This window comes from Tiliqua scincoides, chromosome 3 (assembly GCF_035046505.1).
Source record: "Tiliqua scincoides isolate rTilSci1 chromosome 3, rTilSci1.hap2, whole genome shotgun sequence".
NCBI lineage: Eukaryota > Metazoa > Chordata > Lepidosauria > Squamata > Scincidae > Tiliqua > Tiliqua scincoides.
In genome coordinates, this window is record NC_089823.1 from 151057352 (window position 1) to 151074889 (window position 17538).

At 42.8% G+C, this 17538-nt stretch overlaps 1 protein-coding gene across 1 annotated transcript; it reads right to left on the reverse strand.

Annotated features, from left to right (window-relative positions):
• Positions 1 to 228: 228 nt before the first annotated feature.
• Positions 229 to 16529, reverse strand: PBLD (phenazine biosynthesis like protein domain containing). Its single transcript, XM_066619798.1, has 9 exons — positions 16446 to 16529; positions 11037 to 11136; positions 10375 to 10473; positions 10171 to 10280; positions 10050 to 10079; positions 8755 to 8843; positions 4680 to 4846; positions 1649 to 1711; positions 229 to 341 (listed from the first exon to the last, which is right to left on the reverse strand). The coding sequence occupies exons 1-9, from the start codon at positions 16527 to 16529 to the stop codon at positions 229 to 231; spliced, it is 855 nt and encodes a 284-aa protein (XP_066475895.1).
• Between the last annotated feature and the right edge of the window lie 1009 nt (positions 16530 to 17538).

Consider the following 17538-nt stretch of genomic DNA (forward strand, 5'->3'; position numbering starts at 1 on the left):
TGAAGGATATCTCTCAACCACCAGTTCCCACTGAGGAAATAGCACCAGTATTCTGGACTATTAACCAGCAATCTGCCTATGAATGGAATGCTTGACCAGTAGTTAACAATACAGTTTTAATAGGTACATTTCCAATTGCCTTTCAAATTAAGTAGCAGTATTCTTCTAAGTAAAATATACATTCTAATGTATAAGAGAAAAGATGTTTATAAAGATAAAGTATTTTCTTTAAATGGTCAAAAAACCTTCTGAGACAATAACTGTCTGCCCACCAATGTCTACTCTTCCATCATCCCGGAGCAGAATCTTCAACTCTCCTCCACGAACAGAACACTGAAATGCTAAAGAAGGGAAAGGAATGAGGAGAAGGGAAAGAATGTTGGTGTCAGTATTTCCTATCTGTGTTTTCTGTTTATACTTTAAAATTGCTAATGCCAGCTATAATACAACAGCCCAATCCTATTCTGCCAATGCAGTGATGCCAAAATGGCTACTGCTGCATCCTGTGGAGGTCTCCTCTGAGTAAGCCTCTGCAGTGCAGAGGGGTCTACTTTGACTGAGCTATCCAATTTGCTGGGGCACATCTGCATGAACTTGCACCATGGGATTGGGTCCAGGAAGGGGGCTAGGATTTGGCAGATGCTGCTGCTGTCAAACACACCCCCTTCCTAGAGCTCATCCATCCTTCCCCCTCCCCATTGCCAATCTGTTCTGCCTTTTCCTGCCCCATTTCACCCTCCCCCACTCTGTCCTGCCTCCCCTGACATCCTACCTGCCTCAGCAGGTCTGAAGTGAGCCTCCAACGCCTCCAGAGTGCCTTTTCCAACTGCTGTAAGGCAGTCAGTGCTGATGGAATGCTAGTTCTGCCAGTGCTAAGAGCTCATAGTGTTGAGGTGTGAGTTGCTGTCCCTGGGCACCAGCTTACAGGGATACCACTGGAGCTTTGCACTGGCCAGAGTGAGACCACTCATAAGATGGTCAGAAGGCCCAAAGGGGAGGACACAAACTCCAACTGTATCCAAACCACTTGTTTGCATTGCTGAAGATCCATATTTAAGAGACACATTTGACATGACCTCAAATGGTCATCACTATATGGGTTTGCCTGTGGTTCTTATTGTCAGAAGGAAAGCCACAGTAATTTTATTTTGCATGCAAATGCAAGGGAAGAGCTAGCTTCTTTAAAAAGCTTCTTTGTCAGCAACATTAGTGGAGGGGGAAGAAACCAGTGCATATGTGCAGCTTGCACAGCACTGTAGTCATGAAGTGTCCAGAGTCCCTGCTTGTTCTTAGTCCTCCTAATTCAGCGGTTCCCACACTTACTGTGGTCATGGTGCTCTTCTTTTGCAGTTGCTTCTTCTTCCCGTCTCTCCTGGGCACTGCCATCTTGGATCATGCAAGATCTCATGCGATCCAAGATGGCAGCACCCAGGAGAGTCAGGAAGAAAAGGCCGCCAAGGACATCCAACTGCACCCATGAGTTTGCCACAGCACACTCAGGCGCTGCACAGTTTTGCACAGTTTTGGTACCACTGTTCTAATTAATCAAGGACATGTAGATCTAATTAAAGCTTCAGTTGATTAATCTTTGACAAGCATATTTGTTAAAATTTTCAACACAATAAAGGATATCCTTGTAAGTTCCTACCGCACATTTTGTTCTTTCCCAGGTGTTGTGCCCAATAAGTACTTAAAACAGTATGAGCAGATCCTTGAAAGAAAATGGAAATATGTGATGGTAAACAACAGCAATGATGATGATAATCAGTTTGCAAGGATTTCAAATTATTAAAAAACATAAACAGGCCCCAATAATATGAGTTCATTACAAATATTCATTTTGGTCTTTCTTTTTTTGGTTTTATGATGTTTATGCCAAAAGTTTAAATGCATTCACTTCTGTGTAGGAATCCAAAAGGATATATATTGTAGTCTCTAAACAGCAAATACTATTTCATTGTACAGTAATTCATTTCTGTTTTTAAGAATTCACAAAAATTTCTAAACCAAAAACACTTGTATACCAAAAACAAGCAAAAAAAAACACCATGGTATGTTTAAATCAAGATAAAGTACTTGCATATCACAAGAGTCCTGTGACACCTTAAAGGTGAACAGATTCATTGGGACATGAGCTTTTGTAGTATTTCAACAATTACTCCAAGGCTTACTCCAGGTTTCAGGGGATCCAAAGCAAACTGCCTCCCATGGATCCCCTACACCCGCCTAAATTCACCAAACACCCCTATGCAGAATTCAGAATTCAGTGTTTGTAAATGGAACATATGGTTAAAGGTTAAAGCTGAGCTAGAGGAGACTGAAAGCCCAATCCTAAGCTCGGCACAATGGCTTCGTGCTGCCGCACACTGTCGCAAATGTGCCGTAAGGCACACCTGTGACACTGCCGGGCTACCGCTCATGCTAGCCCAGCACCGGCTTGTGCTGGGCTAGTGCCGGGTTAGTGCAAGGCGGGCGCCCAGCCTCTGCCACTCTGTGGTCTCACGGACCACCGAGCCGTGGCATGGTAAGTGGGGGCGGGGAGGAGGTGTTCCAGGGAGGGGGGAGGTGTGGGGAGGGTGGAGAAAGGGCAGGCGGAGGTGTGCTGGGGGAGGGAGCGGGGAGGCAGGAGGCTCGGCACCCTACATAAACGCCTTTACCGCCGACCTTTTGGTTGGCCGTAAAGTGAGTAGCCCCATTGCGGGACTGCTTCCCTTACCTGGGGGAAGGGGACGAAAATCCCCTTCTCCTGAGCCGCTGCCTGCAGCAGGCTGAGGCATGCAGGATGCGGCAGCAGCCGTTCTCAGCACCGATGCAGCCGCACGGTTCGGGCAGCTCAGGATTGGGCTGAGCGACAATAGATACATTGAAAGGGCCTTAGGGTTGACAGGTGCGTTAAGGAAGAAAGCAGAGATTTGTAAGTCAGAGGGATATATACAAGCTACAAAAGATAGCAGAATTGTCCAAGTTTAAAGGCATTTCTGCAGTTCTGATTGATCAACAGTTTACCTCTTCCAATTAGTTATTCAAAATTCCCTCCAAACGTTCTCATTGACTTAACTCTGGATCAATAGTCAGTTGCTTTGAGAGAATGCATCTTCTGATCGCAAAGGCTGAGATGGACATTATAAAATGGGCAATAGCATGGCTGGCCTAGCCACAAGGCAACCTAATGCAGCTTGCATCAGTGTCAGATGGTGGGGGGCAGATTCAGGATGTCCTTCACCCCAAGTCTGCTGCCACCTTCCTCCACCCTGCCACTGGTGCTACTCATCGATCTTGAGTGGGAAGGTCATCCACTGCTCTACTGTGCTTCATCGCTGGTTTTCCCAAGCTCAGAAGTACAGGAGTTCTGGTTTTATTTAAAAGGACTGCACGAACAAAGTGTAGCACCTTCATTCACACGGCCCCCTGAAAGAAAACTGGAAGTCCCACACTTACCAATTTGCAAAAACTGTGACAGAGCACAGTAAGGAGTTTTTTTGCATGCCATGGCAGAGGTGGCTGCAGAGGACCCAAAAAGATGTTGGGTGTTGTCCCCAGGCTCGAAATCCTTGAGCAGCAGAGCCTGTGGGAGGGGCTGGGTGCTGGAATTTGAGAGGCAGTGTTGCCAGGATGAAGAAGCAGAAGACAGATCAGAAGAGGAACTTGTGGCTATATGCACCTTGCTTACCAGCAGGGAGAGCTTGAAGAGGTAGTTAGCAATGAACAGGTAACCCTTGTCAGTGCTTGAACAACAACCTATTCATATTCAAACTGACCTGCTTCTTTTAAGGCTTCCATCCTTTTAATTTTGTGTGTAAACTCTGATGTTTCCTTTAACAAATTTTATTTTATTTTTATCTATATATGATTTGACAATAGGAAAAAATATGAAACCAATCTACCCTTACTGGATTCAGATAACCAAACTGCCCTAGTCCAAAGAGAATTTCTTGATCTGCCTAGAGTTTTTACATGAGGTTTCCTACTTCTCCACCAAAACAAGGTGGGGCACAGAATCATTTTGGAATGCTCCTGAAGGAAACTAAAAACAATTTGAAACCCAATACCTGTGCATTTAGTTCCCCTTAGTGTTGATCTGAGGGAACACTTCTTGTCCTGCTTCTTGCTGGTCTACAGTTTCATATATTATTGTGTATGTGTGTGTAGCACAGAAGTGGGGTCCTGGAACCTCAGCAGACACCCAGCAACACCCATCCCTGTCATTAGCTCTAAATTCAAGAGATTCACCTGCTGCTAACAAAGGTTGATGTTGCAATTGTTCTGTTTAGTCTTTAAAGTGCTATAAGTAGAGGTGGTTTTGGTTTCTTGTTTTAAAAACACAAAACACAGCATTTCAGTGTTTAAGATATTTTCCAGAAATTAAAATAATTGCCTTTCCAGTTAGACATAATACTGTGACTGCATCTGCTGACACTATATCACCTACCTGGTACACTTTTAAAGTGTTTAAAACTAATAAAAAGAGAACTTGGAATAAAAACACAACACCACTGTCTGCCATTCAAATCATGAAATCTGTGAAAAAATAAAACTATTTTTAAACACCCCTAGCTATTTGTTGTTTTTGCTGCAACAAATTAACACCTCTGCTGTTCTAGAATGTTTACTTAACAAAGCATCAAGCAGGAATTATTCACCAAAAATAAGAGAAGTTCTGTGTAATCAAGCAAACATACCTGTGACAGGATCTTCTGAAACTCCATTCCATGGTGCAAAATAGCGAGAGTAAAAGTCATAGTTTTCACATTTTCCCTTAAGTGTCACTATTAATCCTTTGACTTTTCCAGTCTTCTCAGCAAGTAAAAGTTCTTGGGCATTCACCTTTAGTTTCTCCAAATCAGACCTTGATGTTAAACATTAAAATATGTTTTTCACTGTAAGTAAATATAGGGTTTAAAGGAACCAAGCAAGGTATGGGGATAGGTAGCCAGATAGTAGCCATGCCTTCTGCATGGTTTCTTTGGGGGGAAACATGCAGCAGCAACAGCAGAGGAATTTGTGCCCGTGTCACGGAGTGCTTGGACTTAGGCTAGACCTGGGGAGGGAGAATCTCCAGAAAATCAAGCAAGGGGACTTTTCTGTAACTACTAGGAAACATTTATACCAAAAACAGTTTGGCATATCCAAACTTTTTTAAAAGAATGTTTAAAATTCTGTTTATCCAACTGGATTTTGGGTATGTAACAATGTATGGGATTATCTGTGAATTTCACTTTAAAAGTTAGAGTAATATTGGACAGATCTGCTTACAATATTTATACATGGCCTGTCTATATATCTGTAGAAGTGGCAGCCTTGAGGTGGTACAGTAGACTGTATTCTTTGACTCTGGATATGAAATAACATGTCTACAAGTGTAGGAGAAAGGCTCTATGTAAACTCTCTTTCTGCTTTGCTCATTTTCTACTGCACTTGAAGTTTTTGTTGTTTTTTTAAGTAGGAGAGCATTAGAAAGGAGAGCATCTAGTCTGTGAATTCCTTCTGCCCCCATGCACATCTAGTGAGTAACACAATCAATTCTACCTGCTCAGGACTCTATTGTCTTATTCTGGAGAGATAACACTACTTGTTACCCTTGGTGTTATTTTACAGGTAGTTTGGTGGGGCATACTGTTTTTTGTTAATGTAAATAGCTGGAGAAGGATTAGCCAAATCAGGATTGTGGCATGAGGGAGGAGGGCTTTAACCCTATCTCTCATCACGGTCCCAATATGGATTGCTCCCCCTGCAACTGCTGTTTTTCCCAGAAGCTCCCACTGGTGACAATGGTATCTGACTTTTTGGTGAAATAGTAGCCATGGAGGAAGCAGGAACCTAGATCAGGGCTGCAGCAGGAAAAATGGTGAAGTCCCGCCTGATCTTGTTCAGGTCCTCCATTCCTATTCATATTAGTAAAAGCAAACATGCCTTACCAAACTGCAGCTGCAATCCTATACACACATGCCTTGGGAGTAAGCCCATTGAGACCAGTAGCGTAGCTCAGAGGGTGCAGGGGGTAGCAAATACACCAGGCTACAGGGTGGAAGGGGCTACAGCACACGGGCTACAGGGTGGGGGGCTACAAGGCACGGGCAACAATGCCCACGCGACTATTGGGCTACTACAAGGCATACACAGGAGGAGAGAGGCTGCTGCAGGCATGCAGTAGGAGATGGGGGGGAATAGTGGACTCACTCGCTCCTTGCTGCCAACCCCCAGTGACTTAGATTGGGCTGCAGGGGCGGGGCAGCTAGCCCAGCAGCTGAGATGGTGGTGGCTGCAGTGGCAGCAGCTGGGGACTGTGTGGTCTTCTGCTGCTTGCCCTCCGCGAATGCTGTGATGTCCATCAAGAAGATAGATCTCTGCTGCCTGCAGGGGCAGGGGCTGGGACAACAATTTAGCTCCAGACAGGCACACAGGAGAGAGGAGAGACTTAGAAGCCCAGCCCTAGGCATGTCTACTCAGAAGTAAGTCCCATTATAGTCAATGGGGCTTACTCCCAGGAAACTGCATAGGACTGTAGCCTAGGTTCCGCTGCAGACGCAGACTGACAGCCAAGAGGGAACTGCTTGATGTTGCTCCTCTTCCGTTTTTCCCCTCGCCTTCCCTCCTCCCTGCCTGCTATCTCGCAGTGCCAGTTAGGTGGGCTTGGGTGCCATGATCTTCCCCTCCAAACATTGTCAGGTGGGAGGGAAGAGCTGGAAACCAGAGGCGCTGGGACCAGCACGAGGGAGGGGGCAAAAGTTTAGCCAGTGCGTGCCTACAACTGCAGCCCAAACTAAGTTGCTCACCAGGGTTGCAGTCGTATGCACACTTTCCTGAGAGTAAGCCCCATTGACTATAATGGGACTGACTTGCAAGTAGGCATGCATAGGATTGGGCTCTCAGTTGGCTGGCTGGCTGTGATGAGTTCCGTGCACAGGAACCTGAAGAGGAGAGCATGCAAGGCAAGCTGCAGGAGCAGCACCTGGCACTCAGAGCAGGCCTGGCCTGGCCTCTTAGTAATAATCATCATCTCATCATTTATTTGTAATTCACTATCCCTATTCTATTCCAGTTCCTAAAGGTAAGCTGCTGGCTCTCATGATTGTCTCCAGCTCCGTGCACCTCTCAAACTGTATATGCACTTTCCTGGGAGTAAGCTCCATTGACTATAATGGGACTTACTTCTGAGTAGACAAGCATAGGATTGGGCTCTAAATTAGATATGCTTTTTAGATTTGTGGAAGTAAGAGGGGTGGTGGTTTGAAAGAGGGCCCCTTTGGTTTCCTCCCTTTTTAGAAGCCTCCAGTGATCTCTAAGAACTTTTCTATTTCAGCAAGCCTTCTAATTTTAGTCTTCTCTAGCACCTGACACCTGCTACTTTTATTGGTGATTTGATGATATATTGTATTTTATGTGCTTATGTGTTCAACCTTTATGCCTGTGATTGTTTGCTGCTTTTTTACATTGCATTTTACAGTTTTATTTTAGATGTATATATGTTCAAATTGTTGTAAGCCACTTTGGATGCCCCTGAGAAAAGAGTGGGATGAAAAATTAAATAGGTAAATAAATAAATAACTCAACTTAGTTTTAATTTAAACTACTTATGGCCCAGTCCTAACTTTCAACAAATGCTTGCTTTTTCAAAATATTAACTAACATTTCTCATTCACTTTAATTAATAAAAAAGACCCAATTTAATTAATTAATTTTGATTTCGTTGCAGGGGGGGCTACAAAATGTTCTTTGCACTGGGCAGCAAATGGCTTAGCTATGCCACTGATTGAGACTTACTTCTGTATAAACATGCATAGGATTGTGCTGCACGTGTTTAAAGCAAAATTGAGTTTGACCCTTAGCTTAAATAGGAAAAAGGAGATTATATAGCATCACCAGGGCTTGCATCACCAGGTATGGGAGGCCACTCCTATGATGGACCTCCTCCCATGCAGTGGGCGGGGCAATGCCCCAGGTGGTTGGCATGTTGATGTACTTTTGCCCTGCTGGTTTTTTTGGCTATAACTTTTGACAGACTAAACACTGTTTCATTGCATTCTACATGAAATTACACATCAATTGATATATAACATGATGGAATTATTTGAAAATACCAAGATTAAAAAAATTTAGCAAGTAGTGTCACTCCGCCTTTGCACATTACCTGATGTGGCCCACACCCGCTAGCTATGCCACTGCCCAAGACAAGTTATTCACAATACCTGTACCAACTCCTGAGCACTCTAGAAAAATGTGGAGTGAATGCCTAGTGCCCAGAGCAATAGCTCAGACACGTATCAGAAAGTGCAGTGATGCCATGAATAAAAAGAATTGAAATAAACATCTTAATATGTGGGTTGTGTCTGCATTTGCCTTCCATTTCTAGTATTGTTACCTCTCTAGGCTCCACCAACAATAACTACTGTATTTTAATTTTATGTTACTGCTTTATAGAATCCCTGCCCAAGGATTTGTCCACAGTGGGAAAGCAGCTTTCTAACAATCTTTGCTGTATTGGTGGGGGGGGGGGTTTGGTGGGGGGGGTTTGGTGGGGGGGGGTCCAAGGGGTAAGAGGAACTAAAGAAAGGAAAAAATGGACATGTCCAGGAAGGAAAAAAAAATGCTAACACAACATAAACTGTAGAATCCAGATATATAAACACATCTCATTCCCTTTTCATGGGCTCTGCAGAGTCAGACAAGCAAAAGAAGTCACCAGTGGAGGGGACGTGGAGAACATATTAATTTAAATATAACTACATGAAACATTTGTAACAAAAGAACATGTACCTTTCATAGACATCACTGAGACAGACAAGGAGCTTCTTTGTGTCGGGAGAATATTGAACATCTTGAACTTTCATATTACCTACTGCTCGCTGGTGAATAAACCAAAGAGAAGCATAGTTTATCACACTTCTTCATAATGCAGGTTTTTCAGTAACTGTTTTACTAAAGGTGAAGTTCACCTAGTAAAGTGCACAGATTGCAGGAGAATTTACAGACGTAAGGTGATAACAGGGTTAACAGCAGGGATGCTGACTTTTCTGCATAGTTAAAAATGCTCATGCTTTTAAAAACAAGATAGCAGCTGCTAAAATGGCTACAGTCTAGAGATTAACAGTGCAGTCCTATGCAGGTTTATTTCTAAGTAAGCCCCATTGTATTCAGTGGGGTTTACTCCCTGGTAAGTGTGTACAGGATTGCACTGGAAGTTACATGCAACTAAATCCCACTAGAATTTATAGGAAAGAGAGGCTAAACTACACATCACATTAAATACAAATACATATCCTTCCTCCAGGACACTAAAGGTAGTGTACATGGCAATTATCCCATCTTATCCTCACAATAATCCTGTAAGGCCAGAATGAGAGAGGGTGACTGGCCCACAATAACAGGTACCTCAATCCTAACAAACTTTGCATGCTGGGATGCAGTAGAGCCAGCATGAGCTCTGCTGCATCCTATGCATGTCATTGCCATATTGGCAACCTTTTTGAGGTAAGGGGACAAATATTCCCTTGCCCTAGGGTAAGCCATGTAAGTCATGGGGATACTTAGATATGCACCAGCAATTGCTGGTGTCATGTCAGTGGATCAGGGCCAGGTGAGGGGATAGGATCTGGTGGGAGCCTCTGCCATAGTCCTTGACCCCTCCTGGGCCCGATCTGCCCATCACTTGCTCCTATCATCACCCTTCCCTGTCCTTTTTCACCTTCTTCCTGCCTTCCCCCCAGAACACCTCCACCCCATTCAGCATGGGACTTTCCACTCTCAGCACCACAGGACCTCCTCTGCTGCTGGTGCTAGAGGCCTGCGCAGGCCTTCACACTGGTACTTCCTTTCAAAAGACCATCACAAAGTGCCTTATGGCACTTTCACAATGTCAATCTCCATAGCAGCGCATGCTGGACTGCTGTGCATGTCATGGAGGATTGAGCTCTTGGTTACTTTCAATGCATATGCATGTTTACTCAGACCTAAGTCCTGTTCTGTTTATTCCTAAGAAAATGTACATAAGACTGCAGGTTTTAATAACTTTATAGTTATTAGAACAATGTAATACATAACTACGTTATTACCTTAATTAATTCTTCTATTTCTTGAATATCCTGGATGGAAAAAAATAAATACATGATGTGTGCTTTTTCTCTTCTTTTGGAGAACAGTGGAGAATTGAAAAATGTATAATTTAAATCTAACCTGTTGATAGGTCAAGTAAGCGGGAAAGTCCAGGATAATATGATCTCCTCCTTGTCTGGCTTTTAATTCTCCACTCAGAGTTTTGAAAGTGAGGGCCGAATTCATGTTTTCTATTTTTAAAATCAGAAATGCATAATTGTGATTTAACTTAAAAAATATCTACAATTTCAACAACAAAAAAACCCACAGGTAAAATTTAATTACTCTTCTTGTGGAACAGCACAGCAGCTGATGCCAGGGTAGCATGACCACAGAGAGGGACCTCATTTGTTGGTGTAAACCACCTTAATCCAAAATGAGAACCTAAGAAAGAACAGAGTAGTATTAGTCCTATAGATAACTCACACAAGTCTCTCTGTTGCTTTGGAGGTATTCTACCAAATTACTAGAGAGATCATATGACATCAGTTTGAATCACACACAGTTTTACAGCCCTAGGTTTAAAATGTTTTTGCCAGTTTCTCAGTTTCATGTCTCATAGAAAGCATGGTCTGCCTTAGTAGGAAAATTTGACCTTCTCTGCATTTCAAAAGACAGGATCCAGGCATGATGCTCTCTCAGGGATCCAAACAAGGTTATATTGTGTTTGTAGGTAATGTGGAACTCAACACACAAATATTTACTATTGCACAAGAAAGGGAAAAGAGGGGAAGGGAAGCATTTGATCCCTGACTTTCTGAGGCTCATTTTTGTAGTGGGAAAACATGATTTCTTGTAACTTCCGAACCCACCAATTCTCATTTTACATGGCCTGTTAAATTGTCACCCTCTTTGTATCATCAGAGTGTATAAGCTAGTTTCTGTTGAAGCCAACAGCAAAAGTATTAGCACTGCAAAAAACGGGGTGGGGGTGGGCTGAGTCTTACTTTTGGTAAAGTCATCAGTAGGATGCAGCTTTCTGATGAATGCTGTCTCCGAGAGGTTCATTTCGGCTGCAATTTTTTGGTACCATACTTCTTCCAGCTCCTAAAAAATATAGTCAAGTAGTTGTCAACAAGTGGATTTCCTTTTTCTTATTGCAAAGAAAAAATATTTCACGAGTATCTTCAAATATTTTTCTGCCAGTGTCTGACAAGCAAAGAGCCCATCACTAAACATGAAGCTGAATCTGGTTCCCAGTACCTTATTAAGCACAAAGGTATAGAACTGAAGCAGCATGAACAAGGAACTGAGACATAAATCTCCATTTTCCCAAATCACCTTTATGCCATGGCAAATGACACTCCTCTCCTGATAGGAGACTGCCCTGACAAGAGAGGCCCTACTGCTATAGCTTGCTCAAAGCTTTGATTTTGTATAAGGTGCTTTCAGTACTGAAAGCATAAGAACATAAGAACAGCCCCACTGGATCAGGCCATAGGCCCATCTAGTCCAGCTTCCTGTATCTCACAGTGGCCCACCAAATGCCCCAGGGAGCACACCAGATAACAAGAGACCTCATCCTGGTGCCCTCCCTTGCATCTGGCATTCTGACATAACCCATTTCTAAAATCAGGAGGTTGCGCATACACATCATGGCTTGTACCCCATAATGGATTTTTCCTCCAGAAACTTGTCCAATCCCCTTTTAAAGGCGTCTAGGCTAGACGCCAGCACCACATCCTGCGGCAAGGAGTTCCACAGACCGAACACACGCTGAGTAAAGAAATATTTTCTTTTGTCTGTCCTAACCCGCCCAACACTCAATTTTAGTGGATGTCCCCTGGTTCTGGTATTATGTGAGAGTGTAAAGAGCATCTCCCTATCCACTTTGTCCATCCCCTGCATAATTTTGTATGTCTCAATCATGTCCCCCCTCAGGCGTCTCTTTTCTAGGCTGAAGAGGCCCAAACGCCATAGCCTTTCCTCATAAGGAAGGTGCCCCAGCCCCGTAATCATCTTAGTCGCTCTCTTTTGCACCTTTTCCATTTCCACTATGTCTTTTTTGAGATGCGGCGACCAGAACTGGACACAATACTCCAGGTGTGGCCTTACCATAGATTTGTACAACGGCATTATAATACTAGCCGTTTTGTTCTCAATACCCTTCCTAATGATCCCAAGCATAGAATTGGCCTTCTTCACTGCCGCCGCACATTGGGTCGACACTTTCATCGACCTGTCCAGCACCACCCCAAGATCTCTCTCCTGATCTGTCACAGACAGCTCAGAACCCATCAGCCTATATCTAAAGTTTTGATTTTTTGCCCCAATGTGCATGACTTTACCCTTACTGACATTGAAGCGCATCTGCCATTTTGCTGCCCATTCTGCCAGTTTGGAGAGATCCTTCTAGAGCTCCTCACAATCACTTCTGGTCTTCACCACTCGGAAAAGTTTGGTGTTGTCTGCAAACTTAGCCACCTCACTGCTCAACCCTGTCTCCAGGTCATTTATGGTTGAAAAGCACCAGTCCCAGGACAGATCCTTGGGGCACACCGCTTTTCACCTCTCTCCATTCTGAAAATTGCCCATTGACACCCACTCTCTGTTTCCTGGTCTTCAACCAGGTCTCAATCCAGGAGAGGAGCCTGCCGTCTAATTCCCTGACTGTGGAGTTTTTTCAGTAGCCTTTGGTGAGGGACCGTGTCAAACGCCTTCTGAAAGTCCAGATATATAATGTCCACGGGTTCTCCCGCATCCACATGCCTGTTGACCTTTGCAAAGAATTCTATAAGGTTCGTGAGGCAAGACTTACCCTTACAGAAGCCATGCTGACTCTCCCTCAGCAAGGCCTGTTCGTCTATGTGTTTTGAGATCCTATCTTTGATGAGGCATTCCACCATCTTACCCGGTATGGATGTTAGGCTGACTGGCCTATAGTTTCCCGGGTCCCCCCTCTTTCCCTTTTTAAAAATAGGCGTGACATTTGCTATCCTCCAATCTTCTGGCACCATGGCCGTTTTGAGGGACAAGTTGCCAACATGGTTTAATAAGAAACTGGGAGTTTGTACCTTAAATATTAAATTTTTAAAAAGGAATTCCTGATGGTAATGGCTGCAGCCTGGCAGAGACTGGGAGGGACACAAGGACCATCAAGGATGTGACAATTAGAGCCTGGTGCACAGGCACACATAGCCTGGAGGGGCCACCACCAGCCATTTGCAAGGCATTGCAGCTGCTTTTTCCCCTCTACTGCAGCAGCTGCTGCCCAAGGGCAAGACACACTCTATATATCCCCTTTGCTGACACCCCCCATTTTGCTACTTCTTCTCTCTCCTATGCACCTAGGTGTCAGGAAATCCTTCCCCTGAGTCTTGAAATCTTTTTCCCTAAGGCAGGACATGAGGTGACAGACTAACATTCCCTTCAGTTGGAGGACATCATTCTCAATTGTCATTGTCCCATACAAACTCTGTCCTTAGTTCCACCATGGTTTCTTCCCTTGACACTGCACCAACTTCTTTATTGTTGAGTGCGAAGTAGTGGAAGTGATGAATATCAAGTGAAGACACTGCATGTGTGAAATGTAATCATCGATTAAGCACCACAGTCACATCACCTCTGTTACCTCACTTTGCAGAAGAAACAGTTGACAAATTCAGCTGAAGGTCATCAAGTAATGAATATGCAGGGATAAAGCAGTCTGCAGTGGCATTTTCCCTTTATACATGATCAGCTTACATTAGCAAAAGTTAGCAAAGGTTTCCATTGAAAAGCAGTGCTCCTGCCTGTGAATGCCAGATTCTTAGCAGCTGGATTAAAGGGTAGGGGGAGGCCCTTCCAGTTCTACAAATATCTTATAAATTGTGCTTGTAATTAAAATAAGCAAGACTTGCTCTTATTTCTTTGAGGGTGCAATTCTATGCACTTTCATCTTTCTGGGAGTAAACCCCATTGAAAGTAATGGGACTTAGTAGTAAGTAGACATGCATAGGATTGTGCTGTGAGTCATTCTGTTAAACTTTTAGACAGAGCAATCTAAAGCAACTTCATGCACCCATTTGAAAAATGATTTTTCACCTATATTTTTATAGCAAGCAAAGAAAAAAATAAAAAATGACTCCTAATCCATGGAAAAACATATACAGTACTGTATTTTTTAAATACTGCCATCCTGTGGACATTTTGAAAAATAACAAGCTTTATTTTCTCATTGTATCTTGAGGAATTACTTTCTACCTCAAAGCATCAAAGATTTTTTGATTTCCAATATTTATTTTTAATGTTTAAATATTGATTTGCTTTGTGCATATGTGCACTGCACACACATGCACTGAACGGAGAAGGCTGGTAAAAGCCAAAGACCTAGTCTCCAGTGCTGACATGGTGAGGGAGGCAAAGGAGTAAGTGGCAAGGAGGAGCCATTAAAAAGCACAACTTGCTGGCTGGTGCTCAGCCCAGCACAGGGTGTTTGTGCAAATAAACAGTGGGAAGGAGAGTTAGACAGATGGTGGGCAGCTGCCAGCAAGCAGCAGAGGTGGTAGCAGAGTGGATCTACAGCCCCCACTATCCATGAACTGTATGATGGCAATAGTGAGGGCTCTTGGTTAAGGCAGCAGTGGCAGGTTGCTTACATTGGTGGTGGCACTGCAGTAAGTTTGCAGAAAACAGCCAGCAGCTTGAGTCAGTGGTAAACACAATTCAACTATCAAAAAAGAGCTCTTTTCCTTAAATGTCCTTTGTGAGTGTTTTATAGTATGTCTATGCATGCAAATGAGAAAGAAGGATCTGTGTTCTCTTTCTCTCTGTACCCTGTGTCTACCTCCAAGGTCCTTGTTTATCTTTCCCTGTGAAAGATCTGTCCACCTGTAACCTCTGTACTTCTCTGTAACTTCCATACTTTTGACTCTATCTCGTGCTTCTTTGCTCTCTGCGTGTCCACCCCAGCTAGCTTTTAAGAATGGATAAAGTTACACTAACTTATTTTTGTGGATGACTGTGCTTATGAGCTTTTTGCCATTAATTCACTAACTTGTTTGGTCATCTCTCAATATTTCCCATTGGTAACTGCTTCCAAGATGCATAATTCCTGGAAGATATATAATGCATATGCGCAACTTGACTTGCAATCTCTTGTTTGGTTTTTAAAAAAATTATCTGTTTTGCATGTAATATGTGTGATAGACAGCAGTTGAAGTTTGGATTGTGTTAGTGTTAGATACCTTGTAAATAGATGTTAGACTGTTATGAGAACACTCAAGTGGTGATAGTAAAAACTGTTTACCTTACTTGGGGTGCAATCCTAACCAACTTTCAGCACTAACCTAGCCATATTGCAGCCCCAAGGTAAGGTGACAAACATGCCTTTATCTTGAGGAGGCCACCTTGACTGCCTCCCCACTGCAGGATGCAGTGCACGCCACACTGGCACAGCTATGTCAGTGCTGGAAAGTTGATTAGGATTGCGCCCTTAGAGGCACAAATAACTTGAATCAGCTCTATGAGCCACAAGTTTAACTTACATTGATGAATATCAAATTAAATCTACATACTCTAGTTATGTAGACTATGGTTTGTAGACTATGCATAGAAATAGTATTCACATATACATGTTAATAACAATAATTCATGTCAGCACTCATAAATTAGACAAAATCAGTGTTCAAACTGTGTTCCAGTTCCCAGAAATCCCAGAGTCCTTTGAAAACTCATCAGAGTTTCCTCAGTGAGATCAGTAATGACAAAGAACCTTCCTTCCTGAAAAATCTGACATTTAATCAGCCCTCACAATGCACACTCTAGAGCAGGCAGTCTCTCAGTTTGCACTGGGCCTTGGAAGCCTCTCTGACAACGCATTAACTGAATGGTTCCCAACCATGCACCCTATAATTCTTTGTTCTGAGATGGACACATTAAGGTTCTTTGACAGACAGATCACTATGGATGGGATTCCTGAGAGTAGAAAATTTGGAAAACACTGAGCTGAATAAATACCACATGAGATAGAATTCTCTGTACCCATGGAAAACCTGTTACTACTCTAGAAAAAAAAATTACTGAAATGAACAGAAATTGTACTAGTCACACACTACAAAGACTAAGGGCCCAGTCCTATCCAACTTTCCAGTACTGATGCAGCCATGTCATCAGGGCCTGCGCTGCATCCTGCAGTAGAGGGGATGATCAAGGAGACTCCTCAAGGTTAAGGGAATGTTTGTTTCCTTATTTCACTGCTGTATTGGCACTGGAAAGTTGGATAGGATTGGGCCCCAAGAATGCAATCCTATGAAAGCTTATCTGGGAGTAAGTGCCATTGAACCCAATGGGGCTTACTTCTGAGTAGATATGCATAGAATTGTGCTGTACTACTTGATGATAATCATTTAAGGTAAAGGAACATTTCAAAGACTTACATCTTCAAGAAGACAAATAGCAGCAGGATTGCCACGAAATGGTTGATCTGTAAAGGCATCAACTATGAAAAGAGGAAATCGCATTTTCTTTTTCTTCTTGCTGCTTTTCCTTAAAATGGTGTTTTTCAAAGTGCTGATTCTTGCTCTCAGTTGCACCAACATCTAAGTTAATATTAAACCAAATGAATTGCAAGAACGAATAGTTTCATTGGTACTCAGCATTTTTCTTATCGGACTCACTATAGAGGCCCCATTTTAAAGACATCTGACCTTTGGTTTTGAAGAAATTTCTTCCGTTTAAAGGTGAATAATCAGTGAGACTCAATTAATTGATGCTATTCTTTTGTGAGAATTTAAAGAGTTCTTACCATTTAGTCCTCTCTGTATAGAAACACAACATAGTTATTTCACTCATGCAGGCTATCAATCTTTTATGCTTTAAACATGAGGGAGCAATTATTGTATGAGGTAATGCACTAAGTATGTGGACACTGTATGCATAGTCATTAATTGTCAATCCCTTTAATGCAGATAAGGCATTTGTCAGCTATAAATATACAGTAATAAAGCATAATTCTAGCATTTAGTTTACTATTGCCAGTAGTTAAATTGTTTGGTTCTTTGTCCTTTCTCTGGGCAATATTTCTGTAGGTTAGGGCAGAATTGTGCTGTGTGAGACTTCAGAATATGGACATGCCGGCTTGAACAAGATGTGTGCTTCCCTACTGCACAATGACTGTGACTATACACTACTAATGTGCAGTATTTGGCAACAGTATCAAACAATTCTGATACATAGTTTGCAAACAGAATCACTATGTACTCTTTCTATTTACTTTCCTCTTACTGCTATTGCAACTCCTTTATATAAACTCATTTATGTATCTAATAAAATGGACTCTAGTCCAGGAAGGCTAGTGCTGAAATAAATGTCTGAGGCTTTGATTTTTCTCACTATGTTTTTTTGTCTAGTTTGGATGCTTCTCAATCCCCCCTCCCCCGGCTTCTGAGATACCTCAGCATCCTAAAATGATTGAGTTATCTTGTTGCTGTAGCTATTATCTTGGAATGCTACCTTTTGTTTGTGCAGCCT

What these genes read in the sequence shown, in the direction of transcription:
- PBLD (XM_066619798.1), bottom strand. Translation starts at nt 16,529, where the DNA reads ATGCGATTTCCTCTTTTCATAGTTGATGCCTTTACAGATCAACCATTT. An exon ending in TTCAGAAGATCCTGTCACAG is followed by an intron (nt 1,712 to 4,679) that starts GTATGTTTGCTT and finishes TTTTCTTTCAAG; the next exon opens with GATCTGCTCATACTGTTTTA. An exon ending in GGGAAAGAACAAAATGTGCG is followed by an intron (nt 342 to 1,648) that starts GTAGGAACTTAC and finishes TCCCTTCTTTAG; the next exon opens with CATTTCAGTGTTCTGTTCGT.